At 41.2% G+C, this 13,055-nt stretch overlaps 1 protein-coding gene across 2 annotated transcripts; it reads left to right on the top strand.

The window, feature by feature from the left end:
* Positions 1-217: 217 nt before the first annotated feature.
* Positions 218-11,779, top strand: mthfr (methylenetetrahydrofolate reductase (NAD(P)H)). 2 transcript variants are annotated; one of them, XM_083769422.1, is made up of 12 exons: positions 218-313; positions 1,294-1,529; positions 1,997-2,235; positions 3,481-3,591; positions 4,007-4,200; positions 5,250-5,500; positions 7,725-7,859; positions 8,478-8,658; positions 8,934-9,116; positions 9,871-9,972; positions 10,138-10,257; positions 10,606-11,779. In XM_083769422.1, exons 1-12 carry the CDS (start codon positions 284-286, stop codon positions 10,837-10,839), a joined length of 2,016 nt encoding a protein of 671 aa, XP_083625548.1. In that variant the 5' UTR covers positions 218-283; the 3' UTR covers positions 10,840-11,779. The 2 variants fall into 2 exon arrangements, with proteins under 2 accessions (XP_083625548.1, XP_083625549.1); XM_083769423.1 differs by lacking the exon at positions 218-313 and adding an exon at positions 496-574.
* The last annotated feature ends 1,276 nt before the right edge of the window (positions 11,780-13,055 follow it).

The following is a 13,055-nucleotide window of genomic DNA, read 5'->3' as shown; positions in this document are numbered from 1 at the left end:
TTTCAAATAGATTTACACGAGAGAAATAGGAATGGAAACATTATTTGGCTGCCTCAAAACAGGAGCCCTGGTTGGACCGGTTGCCTGACAACCAATTAGCCAATCACGGCGGAACCGTCTCCTCGGGCTATGGGATACACAATGTCACCCTGGGGTGTGCGGGAGTTCAGTTGTTTTTAATTTGAATATTTTCACGCTCCTCTTGTTTTCGGTGCAGAGAGAGAAGAGGAGGAGTGTCTATTCTGGACACCGGGCTTATAACCCGCACCCGTTAGCTGCGTACATGCCTTCCACAAAGACTCCACCAAGCCGGGTAATTAACTTTGACAGTTTTCAGCTCCATGTGCACGAACAATAGTGCGCACACAGCAGCACTACAGCCGTAGTAGTAAACCGTGTTTGTTTACTTTGATATTCAATGTGGATTGTTGAGCTAAGCTAACGTAGCCGCGCGGAGTTTTGTATGTGTGTTGCCTCGCCAAAACACACTTTTTTGAAAAAGTGAGAGTGAGAGACAGACAGTTACACAGAGAGAAGAGAAGCTACAGAGTAATACAGCGGGACAGACGTCTGGGTAAAGTAATCGTGAAGAGGGGACATGCATAGCGCCATAGCCCCCTTCGGGACCCTTGATTACCTTTTCTGACGTACCGAAACGCAATACAGAAAAGGTAACCTAACCAAGGGTCTCGAACGGGTCTATGTCAGCCGGACATGCAGTAATAGATAGTACGTATTGACTTAGACCTAGAATTGACTTTGCTTCAAATGCTTGCTTGCCTTGGTAAATGGAGGGTTGTCGATTCAAGTCCACCATGGACCACAGTATGGAGAGTGTGTGTGTGGACGGACTGATAACAGAAGAGGGTGTACCGTTTCACCTCCATGGTTACTGCCGATGTGCTGTTGAGCAAGGCACCGACCCCTTAAAACTGCTCCTGGGCAGTGGGCAACTTACAATGCCGGTTGGTACCACAAGGTGGTACACTGCTCCCTTTGTTTTGCCGTTCATAAGAGTGTGTACAAGATCTGAGTAACTTACACTATTATACTCAGTATTTTATGTTGTCACGCAGAGTGATTTGTTTTATTATATTAGTACTGTCTGCCGTGAGACCTGGCTTGATAATGATATGGTCAATGTTTCTTTAGTTGGCTGCTAAATAAAACCAGCTCATTGACATTATCTGTGTGAAATACCTGGATCCACTACTCCATGCCCAACACACATTACACATGTTTCATCATCATCATTATTAATATGCTTTCTCTCTCCTGAATTCCCACTGCCAGTCAACAACAGAGGACAAGATGGTGAATCAGTTGTTTAAAAGCGACTCCAGTAGTGCAGCCAGTAGCGGGGACAGTTCCAAGGAGAGCTCCCGGTGCTCCACCCCACTGCTGGATGCTGACCGCTCGGACAGGCTGCGGGAAAAGATGCGCCGGAGAATTGAGAGCGGAGACCCCTGGTTCTCCCTGGAGTTCTTCCCACCCAGAACTGCCAGTGGAGCCGTCAACCTTATCTCAAGGCATGTGTGTGTGTGGGTGTATTCAGGCATGTCACACCTGTAACTGTGGCTATTCCAATATTATGAAATTCGTAATATCAATGTGTGTGGCCACAGTGGTGTGATAAAGCTCTTCCATCGTCTGTGTATGGTGTGACATACATACTGGGGGATGCGTTTCCTCCCTGGGATTTCTGTTTTTCTTTTGTCTATTATGAAAGACTCTAAAACGTAACAATGTCCAAGCAGCTCTTAAGCGTGTATTGACATTTCATATTAGACACTCGGTTGTCTTGTTTCCACTTTTGGGAGAGATCAGACCAACCAAAAATAATTCTTTTAGGTTTTTTTTAAGTTTTTTTTCAGAGGATTGTTGGATTTCATGTGCATCTTCAGACTTAGACTACTTTACTATTAGACTACTCGTCGCCGCCATGCAACGCCAGAAGGCCATTTCTTTTAAGTGTGCCATTATTTTATTTCTAAAGATTTGACCGCATGGGCTCTGGAGGGCCTCTGTTCATCGACATCACCTGGCACCCAGCGGGAGATCCGGGCTCGGACACGGATACCTCGTCCATAATGATCGCTAGCACGGCTGTGAACTACTGCGGTCTGGAGACAGTGCTCCACATGACCTGCTGCAATCAAACCAAGGAGAAGATCACTGGCTACCTGGCTAAAGCCAAGCGCCTGGGCCTCAAAAACATCATGGCACTGAGAGGAGGTAGGGGGCACGGTTGGGCTCTTGTTTGAAGCCAGCACATTCTGGGTCACCCGCTTCGAATGCTATCAATGCACTGGAAGGGACAAAATCACCTTTAATCAGACCATTGAATGCTCTCAGTAGCAGTCTACTGACCTACCAAGATCTCAGTAGCTGCATTCTGTGTGTTGATCACGGCTACTGTTTTGACAGCGACGAGACCGATATTACTAACACAAAATACTTTATAACCCTAACCTCAGTCTTAACCAGTCACGTACTGTAAGTCCCCTAACCTCATATCTAGAATATGCAAGACAAAAGACACACAAGACAAGCAATAAAAAAAACAGAATAAAACAGAATAGGTCATGGGATGTACAGCATCAACAATACATATTACAGAAGTTTGGAAACCTTACATTCATTGACAACAGGAAAGACACATTCAGTCCATATCCCAGCTAAATACTCTCCATTTCTCCCATCTTCTTTCACCCAGCTCTTTTTGCAGTCTTAAAGAAATGGTCATCTGTTCTAGGAGATGCAGTTGTTTCACAATGTTGATAAATAGGTCAACAGTAGGACAATTATTTTGTAACCAGTTTATGGTAATATCTTTTTTGATTATCCTGATTTAGCTCATAATTATGGGAGTTGTCCTAGGTACAAAGATGTAAATGTATACGTGGCTGGTTAATACTGATATGAGGTATCTCAAATTGAGATACCTCATATCAGTATTAACCAGCCACGTAAGTCAGTAGCTTTGATCAACGTGCAGAATGCAGATACTGAGATCTTGGTAGGCCTACTGAGAGTCTGAGACCATTCAATGATCTGATTAAACATGATTTTGTCCCTTTCAGTGCATTGATGCATTCGACTCTGGGTTGAGCTTAGTCCATGATATGAAAAGGGCAATACGTCTTTCAAAAGTATTACCACTGTAATGTTATACTTGATTGGCCATTGGCCACACAACTACTACAGTTAAATAAAAGAAGGATTATTGATTATAATAATTATACATTATATATAATTCATTATTGGGGCCTTTATATAGGCTATTTTGAATGGTATTTTGACTTTGTTTTCAAGCACATGGAATCTATAGGCCTGTTGTGTGGAATATGCTAAATAAATACATTTTTAACTTGACTTTTCGTGACAGCAGCTTTAAATTACTTTCGGTTCCAACGGCTTCATGTTTGTCTACCCGTGTTTTGTCTAGTTTAAGATTAGTATGTTCTCACATCTCAACAGACCCAATTGGAGAAGACTGGGAAGAGGAGGAAAAAGGTTTCAACTATGGCACAGACCTCGTCAAACACATCCGCTCTGAGTTTGATGACTACTTTGATGTCTGTGTTGCAGGTAGGTGTCTGTTTTCATTGAGAGGCATGGCAACCTGCTTGATCCGATACTGGGTGACTACTAACGCCACCCTTTCATATTTGGAGCCAAATCAGTATTTAAGTAGTGGGGTATTGGAAAGTTTAGTGAATTTGAAAGCCCATAATAACCGCTTTGTCCAAATGCTCCGATAATCGGCCAGTGGATATTCACTCCGATCGGTGATCTGGAGAAACTGATCTGTTACACCATTTAGTGATTTTTGTGACGGGCCTAAACACAGGAACATTTTTGAAGTGGGTTTTGACATAATCATTTTGGAAATATTCAAATTTTCCCCATACGCACAAGATCGGTATCGGCCGATCATGAGAAAAACAATCTGGATCGGTCCCAAAAAACCTGATTCAATGTGTGATTTGTGCCCACTGCCCAGGCTACCCAACGGGCCACCCTGAGGCGGAGAGCTATGAGAGTGACCTCAGATACCTGAAGGAGAAGGTGGACGCCGGGGCTGACTTCATCATCACCCAGCTTTTCTTCAGGGCCGACACTTTCCTTACATTTGTTCGAGACTGCAGGGCCATTGGCATCACATGTCCCATCATACCTGGAATATTCCCCATCCAGGTAACTTTAGTGGAAATACTAGACCTCAGCAAATAACTGCATGCCCTCTGCTACAAATAGTTTGGATAGGTTAAATGCAGAGGACAGTTTTCACATTATGTGCAAATGTAAAGTGACAAATTCCCCCAAAACGGCTAAACTTTCTATGTTTCAGGCACAGACATACTTACATTTAACAACTTTTATTACTTTTCTTAACAATGCTACATGTGAGAGTTGATTACTTAAGCCCCATTTTATGCTCAAGAGATGAAGATGGAATTAAGGCATCTTTTAGATAGATTTAGATAAGGATTTATTTTGAAATTGTCTGGAAAGTTATTAAATCCTGGTTGGGAACCACCGTTCTAGAACTTTACAACATAACACATTCATGTAGCGCTTTTCCAAGTACTCAGTCACTTTACAGAAATAAAAACAACTTTATTAGGAAAATAAATCTATTTATATTTTTGAGGTAGAAAAATTAGATTATGATTAGGTAGGGAATGCGAGTCTGAAAAGGTGGTTTTGAGTGTGGTTTTAACCCATTCTGGGCGGGTTTGAAGCATTAACTATTGAAAAATAGTAGATCGCTACGAGCTTGTAGGTCTGTTATTTTTTTTAAATCGTGAAAATGTGGCACAAATCTTTGAATATATATTCTTTCAGAGCGAACGTTTTTAACTCAAATCTTTACTTCTGGGGGGGTCACTGGAACAACATATTTTCAGATGGGGGTCGGCGGCCAATTACATATATTTTTGGGGGTCCTTGACATGAGAAAAATAACACTCAGATCTGTGCACAATCAATGTATTTATTTAGCAAGATTTTGGTCTACTGACCTTGACATGAAAATGTTTGAGAACGAAACATAAGGTTTTTCGAGAAAACTGTCAGGATTTAGAAGCCATTTGTAGAATCGTCCTCCGGTCTAAATAGATTAAACGTGGTGAGGGTGGAGGCATGTAGGTTCCCATCTTGCCTGATCTATTCTCATCGTATCATTGTTATACTTGAACATCTAATGGGATAACATAACATGTTGTGAACCTGTCCCACACCAGGGTTACCAGTCTCTGCGTCAGCTCGTCAAACTGTCCAAGCTGGAGATTCCCGAGGAGATCACCAAGGTGATCGAGCCAATCAAAGATAACGACGCCGCCATCCGCAGCTATGGTATTGACCAGGCAGTGGAGATGTGCCGCGTCCTGCTAAAGAGTGGCCAGGTGCCCGGCTTCCACTTCTACACACTGAACCGCGAGGTAGCTACCATGGAAGTCCTCCGCCAGCTGGGCTTGTGGATAGAAGACCCCAGGTCAGTGTTTAGACTCCATAGACTAAATTATATTGTTCCTATTGAGTCTCGAAAATAAATGCAGTATTTTTCAGTGGTAGCGGAGCAGACAATCTTTCAGGTTGAGATAAAATAATGTAATGCTTTTTAATCAGGGGTAATTCCTTTAAATCCTGTCGTGCCCTTTATCGTAATCTACTCGCACATCATGCACACACAGTACAGGTTACATGCTGGTTTTGACTATGCTGGTTTTGACTTCTATTGCCATTGTCATGCGTGACATCACAACTATGCAAGGTATAAGACTTTCTCACCATGATAGAAGATGTCTCATCAAGATGTCACCAACTATCAAAGCTACCATACCAAACAAAATAGTTTCCGTTTGATAAGGTAGAACAGAACTGGTAGAACTTGATCTCCTCCTCCTGACCTCAAGTAACACTGTCCTCTGAAAAGCAAGCAATCTCTATCCATGTTTGGAATTGTAACGGCTGAAATCAATGAAATATCAGTATTCGGAACCTGCGGGCCACATTAAGTGAAGGTGGGGGCAGCATGTGGCCCCTGGGCCACCAGTTGCCCATGGATGGACTAAGACAAGTGATCAAAGTAGAGAGACACATGGGGCTCCATTAAGCAGTTCAAATAATATTACTAATCATATTACAGTTTTATGAGCTGGGGGCATGTGGTATGTCATATTGCAATTTTGGGCATGTTAAGAAGCGCTTTCGACACCCCGTGGATTGCGCATGAATTAGTCATGGGTGTGTTTAAGGAGTGTTTGAGACGTACCCAATCAACATGTCCGTACTATTCTCTTTACCAGTCAGCTGATGTCACATACGGAATGCGCACTTTGGGGATCGTGGTATTACATTTCTTCAGGCTGGCACCATAGAAGACATGACATGACTTTGTCACATTTGGGTTAATTATTCCTATTGCACTGCATGCTGTCACCTTTATGCCTCAAAATAATTTGTTTCTATTGAAAAACACCAGTAAAATAACGTTTATTATATTTTATTTCATTCAAGTCATGATGAAGGAATGAGTTGAATGCTGCTGCTTAATGCTGTGCCTGTGGCCCCGATGGTATATGGTCTTCGCTCTTAGCATTTTATTGAAGAAGACTTGAATCGGGTGTGATACAGCATATGAAAGCAAACTTCCCACGGATTATGGAGATGTTTTTATTTATTTTTAAGGTTGCGAAATGAAAGAATTGGCCGTTTCTAATCTCAACATTTTACAAAAAAAAGACGCAAAAAGAGGCTGTTGCCATGTCTCATAGAAACAAGTAAATAGGTCTATAAAAATAAGCGCATATAACAGGGGTCTGTAACCTATTTTAAATGAAGTGCCATGTTTTTATTTTCTAGATAGTGAGTCTGCCATATCCAGATTAATTTTTTAACCACATTAAAATAAAAAAACATATTTTGATTGTCCACAAATATAAAGTTCTTCCTTCTTTTTAAATATGTTCTTGCACATTGTTATAATGATCATTATATATATCCCCCTGCAGTCAGAGTTCATAGTTTTAATGAATGAATGTGATGCATTGTGAGCTGGTATAGATCTGCTATTTTCAAAAGTAATCTTGGAAAAGTTTAATTTAATTTTTGGATTAGCCGTCCTTAGTTGGGCAAATGCATTCATCTGGGGATCCTTGACATGGGAATGTGCTGTGTGAGGATCATTGGTTTAAACAACATTAGGAGAAAAGCCCAAATAACCACTTTAGAAACAAGAAAAGCAACCACAACTAGTAGGCTACAACTACCAATATTTACAAGCAACTTTACAGAAAAATAAACCGCTTATAATAAGACATGGCAACACTCCAGCAGCCTCCCAGAGCCGCTCAAGTGTAAAATCAAACAGTGCTTTTTGCGTTTATGAGGTGGTCAGACCCACGTCTAATCGTTATGCGCTGAGTGTTTTTAGGTCAAGGGGCTTGATAGCAAATTGCGCAAAGCGAAAATAATTAACATATGGACACTCCCACAATGCTAAAATATTCAGGAACGCTGTATGCCATATGTTTGTGCGTTCAACACGGGCCGATATCCCTTTTCAATACGACTGTGCGCAGAGCGAGGGCAATTTATGTATTACCCCATTGTAAAACACATCTTCAAAATGGCACCCATGGAATCAAACCAGTCATTCTAATGTTAATGCGTAGTCTGTCCCCATTTCTGATGAGCTTCTGTTTTTAATTTGCCAGACGTTCTCTTCCCTGGGCCACGAGTGCCAACCCCAAACGGAGGGTGGAGGATGTGCGTCCCATATTCTGGGCCTCCAGGCCCAAGAGCTACATCTACAGAACCCAGGACTGGGACGACTTCCCCAACGGCAGATGGTAAAAAAAGAAAACGGAATAGTCGTCATTCATGTGGATCAGTGTTGGTTTGTGTCGACTAAAAATGTTCGTCGACTACCTTTTTCCACTGACGAAAACTAAATGAAAACTAAGCTATGATGACTACGACTAAATGTATTGACAATTTTGTCAACAGCTAAAAACTAGACTAATGCTAGGAAGGGGACTAGTGGACAAGAGATCCAGTATAAGTCATTTTACACTTGGTTGCATGCTGAAAATAGCAGATCTACAAGCTCACAACACGTCATGCTGCGACACGTTGTGAGCTTGTAGATCGGCTATTTTCAGCAAGTGTAAAAACAGTCATTACGACGGCATCAAGGCCCGCCAAAACACATTTTAGTCGACTAAAAACTAGACTTAACACTAAAACATTCCAGGTGACTGATAACGTGACTAAGACTAAATGAAAACTATTCAAGAGACTATGACTAAAGCTAAAATAGAAATATGCTGCCAAAAACAACACTGATGTGGATCTTGGGATGGTATGTTGGCCCTGGGCTACTGAGGAAAAATCTATTTAATGGCACATGAACTTTCGTTTTGTCAATAGTATTAAAACATCTACCTGTGTTGATTAATTTCATTTAGGGGCAACTCCTCGTCTCCAGCCTTTGGCGAGCTCAATGACTATTACCTGTTCTACCTGAAAAGCAAGTCATCCAAAGCTGATCTGCTGCAGATGTGGGGCACGGAACTGACCAGTGAGGCCAGTGTCTATGAGGTGTTCACATCCTACATCACAAACCAGCCCAACTGCAACGGACACAAGGTACCCACACACAAGCAAGCAGTCCTCTTCTCAGTGTGGCAAATGAACAATGGTTTCTAGCTTGAATCATTTCTATTGTTGGCTGTTAGAAATAATTGTCGCCATGTGTGTGTGTGCTTGACATTGGAATTAATAAATCTATGTAGCTGATTATAAAACTCCAAGATGGAGTATTCAGAAAGCAGGTTAATCAACAATTAAAATGTTTTTTTTTAAATCATATCACAACATTTAATTGGGATCCATTGTTGAGAACCGTGGCTTCTTATCGCTAGGTTATGTGTTTGCCTTGGAATGACGAGCCCCTGGCCGCAGAAACAAACATGCTGAAAGATGAATTGGAGAAGCTGAACCGACGTGGAGTGCTCACCATCAACTCCCAGCCCAACATCAATGGCAAGCCTTCTTCAGACCCTGTAGTAGGCTGGGGACCTGCTGGAGGCTATGTTTTCCAGAAGGTAAGACCATTTTTCACTTTTCTTCTACTTCACACAGTACACTACACTTTCATTCCTATTTTTGAGTGGTGCAACCACCTATGTCCTAATGTGACTATGTCCGTTTAGAGTACCAATAGGGGGTGCTGTTGCACCACTCGCTTCAGACCGGTCTGATTTTCATTATTATTAAATGCCAATTATCTAGCTAATTGTTAATTTACAGTAAGACCTGCAGACAGACAGTACTATACAAGTTATTATGAACTGGAAATCCAAAATGCTGCATGGCCAGAATAATGTTTTGTAGCACTGATGATATTTTTTTTTATTTTTTTTTATTTATTTTTTTTGCGGCTTACGCCTTTTTTTTTTTTATTGATTTTTGAAGGGACAGACAGTAGGCTGACAGGAAACGGGAGAGAGATGGGGGATGACATGCAGTAAAGGCCGTGTCGGGTCCGGGAGTCGAACCCGCGGCACACTGCGACTGGATTACCAGTCCGGTGCCCAGACCGTTACGCTACGGCCTGGGCCCTGATGATATTTCTTTCGGTACCACATTAACTCTGGCATCCCTTTTATGGCATGTCATAATCAAAATAATAAAAAAAAAAAAAAAAAAAATGTAAAAAAGAACAGATCTACAAGTTTGTAGATCTGCTATCATAGGAAAATGAATAGGTATAGATATCGTACAACTACTGTAGGGCTTTACTGCTTAAACACAATTATCGTTATAGATTAATGTCATTTTAATAAAACAATATTTCAGGCCTACATGGAATTCTTCACATCAAGTGAAAACGTGACTGCTCTCCTCGAAGTGCTGAAGAAATATGAGCCTCGAGTCAATTACCACATCGTCAATGTACATGTGAGTTCTGTCAAATGTTTCTTAATTTACTGTGTTGTGGTAATTATCTATATTGTTTTATATATAGTGCAGAGCATTTATTTTCTGTAATTTGGCTACTGTAGCTTATTTGTCGTAGAGCTAACATACCATGAAGCATACTATTCTTTTACATAATCTCTTCAGGGCCGTAATCTGAACAACGCTCATGAAATGCAGCCCAACGCTGTGACGTGGGGAATCTTCCCAGGCAGGGAGATTGTCCAGCCTACCGTAGTAGACCCTGTTAGCTTCATGTATTGGAAGGTGAGTGTTTGTGTGTTCCTACTGTCTGTGGTAGTCACTTGTTCTCTGGTATTTAGAGGAAAAAAAGGGGGGTGAATGCACGTTTGATAAAATTGCCGTTGGTTTAAAATGACGTGTTCCGTTTGTTTCACGCTGTGACCTGCATTCTGCATTGACCATGAGTTCTGGACCCAGTTAAGATAATTCTTACATTAAAGACTCAAGTCAGCAAACCTTCGAGAAAACATTCTGCGAAAATGCGTAGCGACTAGCGATTTACACTTGGTGACGTACAATGATGTGTATATACTATATAGGGTTAAGTAGTTAGTTAATGGTCTTGACGCGTGTCTTTTTCTGTCTCACCAGGACGAGGCCTTCGCCTTGTGGATCGAGCAGTGGGCTAAGCTCTATGAAGACGAGTCGCCTTCAAGGATGATCATTAAATACATCCACGACAACTACTTCCTGGTCAACCTGGTGGACAATGACTTCCCTCTGGACAGCTGCCTATGGCAGGTCATTGATGACATGTTTGAACTGCTCGACGCGCACCTAGAGCGCCACAAATGTGGCAACGACGAGGGAACTATCTCAGAATAATGTCAGATTTCAAGACCCGCCTGACTGCTGACAAGAAGTGGGAAAAGCAATGTGACTCTTGATTTGTTCGTTTTTTTTTTGTACGATTGATTGCTGCTATCGAGAGCCTACAGCAGGGCTCTGGACTCACCACTGCAAGGTATTTTAAAACTTTAAAACTTGCGTATTATTACTTCAGGAAGCGATGTTTCTTTTTTTTAAAGACTTTTTATACAACTGTGTTCTTTTAATATTTAGCTTTGTATTGGGCAACAAATGGAGAACATTTTTGCTAGACCAATCAAAGCATGAGGTTAGCAGGATTTACATTAAGTATCTGACTGCAATTTGACCTATATTTAGGTCACCATCACCAGTTCATTAGATTCTAAACAATCCTGTTAACAATGCCTAATTCTAAGCATTGTTAATAGGGAAATGAGAAAATGTGCATGGGGCTTTTCACCATTAATACATGAACAGCCGTGTAATGTAAAATGTGTTTTGTGTCTAGTATTTTCATTTACCTGAGCAGTATTTATCATGGGACGCACACGCAGATCTGACACACCAAAGGTCTGACATGCTGAAACAACAGTCGGACATGCGCTGCTCCCGTGCTTGCGGGTATGGTTAGGGTTTGAGGTAGATTGTCGGTCTAATGACAGTCGGAACAATAGTATGTCGGAACTAAGCCATAATAATATAAACCTAAGTATCCCAATGATTAAAACTGTTAATGCTGGAGACAAATGAGCAGCGGTTTATTACTTTGGGTATTTGTGAACAATATGTTCAACACATAACTACCGTTATCTTAGTGAAATGCCTTTATTGAAAGGCATTATAGTGGAATGATGACTCAAATAAGAATCCCCCAAATGGTTTTGTATATTTTAGTTTGTTATGATATTTATGTCTTTTTGCCTTTATTGACTGATATACAGTAGGTTGACAGGAAACGGGGAGACGGATGGGGGGGGGGGGGGGGGGGGGCATCCAATAAGATGCCAAATAGTAATTCAAATGGTATGCATTACCGGTATTTGTTTTCATTAAAATGTCAATACTGCAGAGTCCCTACTGTTTGCATAGGACTAAAAATAAATGTAGTATGTTTACACCATGCAAGTGTGTAGTAGACTAAATGAAAATTGACTTTTATTAATATAAAATGTACATTGTAAGACAGTGTCATGAGATACCAGGAGTTGCCAGGCAGACACGTGAGTGAGTGATTGTAATCTATCATAGACTAGTGGCTAGTAGTGGACAAAATATTAAGCATTGTATATTTGAGACTGCTTTTTTATTAAACACTCGTATTTATTGTATTTTTAGATGGTTTGTATTGCTCAATTAAAGCATTTCCTTTACTACCTAATTGCTTTTGTTGCTTTACTTTTAACCATATGAACCCTAGCATCTGTTCTGGGCAATGGTGGGCATGTCATAAGGGGCAACAAAAATAGACAAATATTTGGCAACAACAGCCGATTTGAGCCGCTGGGTCGCAAGACAAATGTCAGTGTGAGCTGACAAAGTACATATATCATTTGCAAACTCACTTGGGGATCTCCATACATGGGCATTAAAAGGGACATGGTTAGATACAAAGATCTTCATTTATGGCATAAAACTGACACAGGCAGACACACCGACGGATACAGAGATCTCTTTATATGGGCATGAAAGTGGCACAGACAGATGGGTACGCTGACAATGGGTATGACATGTAGCCTACTGCATAACCAGGTGGGGCATGTTTTTCCAACTTGTTGGAATTCCCAAGTAGGCTGGTGCCCAACGGGTCCAATGTACGTAAACGGCTTATGGCAACTACAGTACATGAGGAATACATTACTATAAAATATATCACTTGGAATACAAAGGTCATGGCAGGGGACACGACAGTCCCTGGCATAACCCTGTCTCTCTGACATACTGGGGATTTCCCATCTGTGCAAAACCAGTGATTTGCTTAACATAATGATGCAACGTTCATTTCAAACTTAGATAAAGTCAGACCACTGCACACGTACTCGCTCTTATCTTGTTGTGAACCTGCTGACATAATCATTAATCACCCACATCTAAGCCACATGGATGGAGCCTCTTCTGTCACACAGACCCTCAGGGTCATTCTATGAAAGGAAAAGTACCAAACCAAGTCACTTCAAGCCTTGAGAAAACATCAGTACTATATTGACATAACTGTTGGTTTGACCTACATAAAT

The sequence above is a fragment of the Protomyctophum parallelum genome, assembly GCF_964188405.1.
Source record: "Protomyctophum parallelum genome assembly, chromosome: 7".
Taxonomy (NCBI): Eukaryota; Metazoa; Chordata; class Actinopteri; order Myctophiformes; family Myctophidae; genus Protomyctophum; species Protomyctophum parallelum.
The sequence above is the reverse complement of the archived record's forward strand: the minus strand, read 5'-3'. Positions and strand labels throughout refer to the sequence as shown.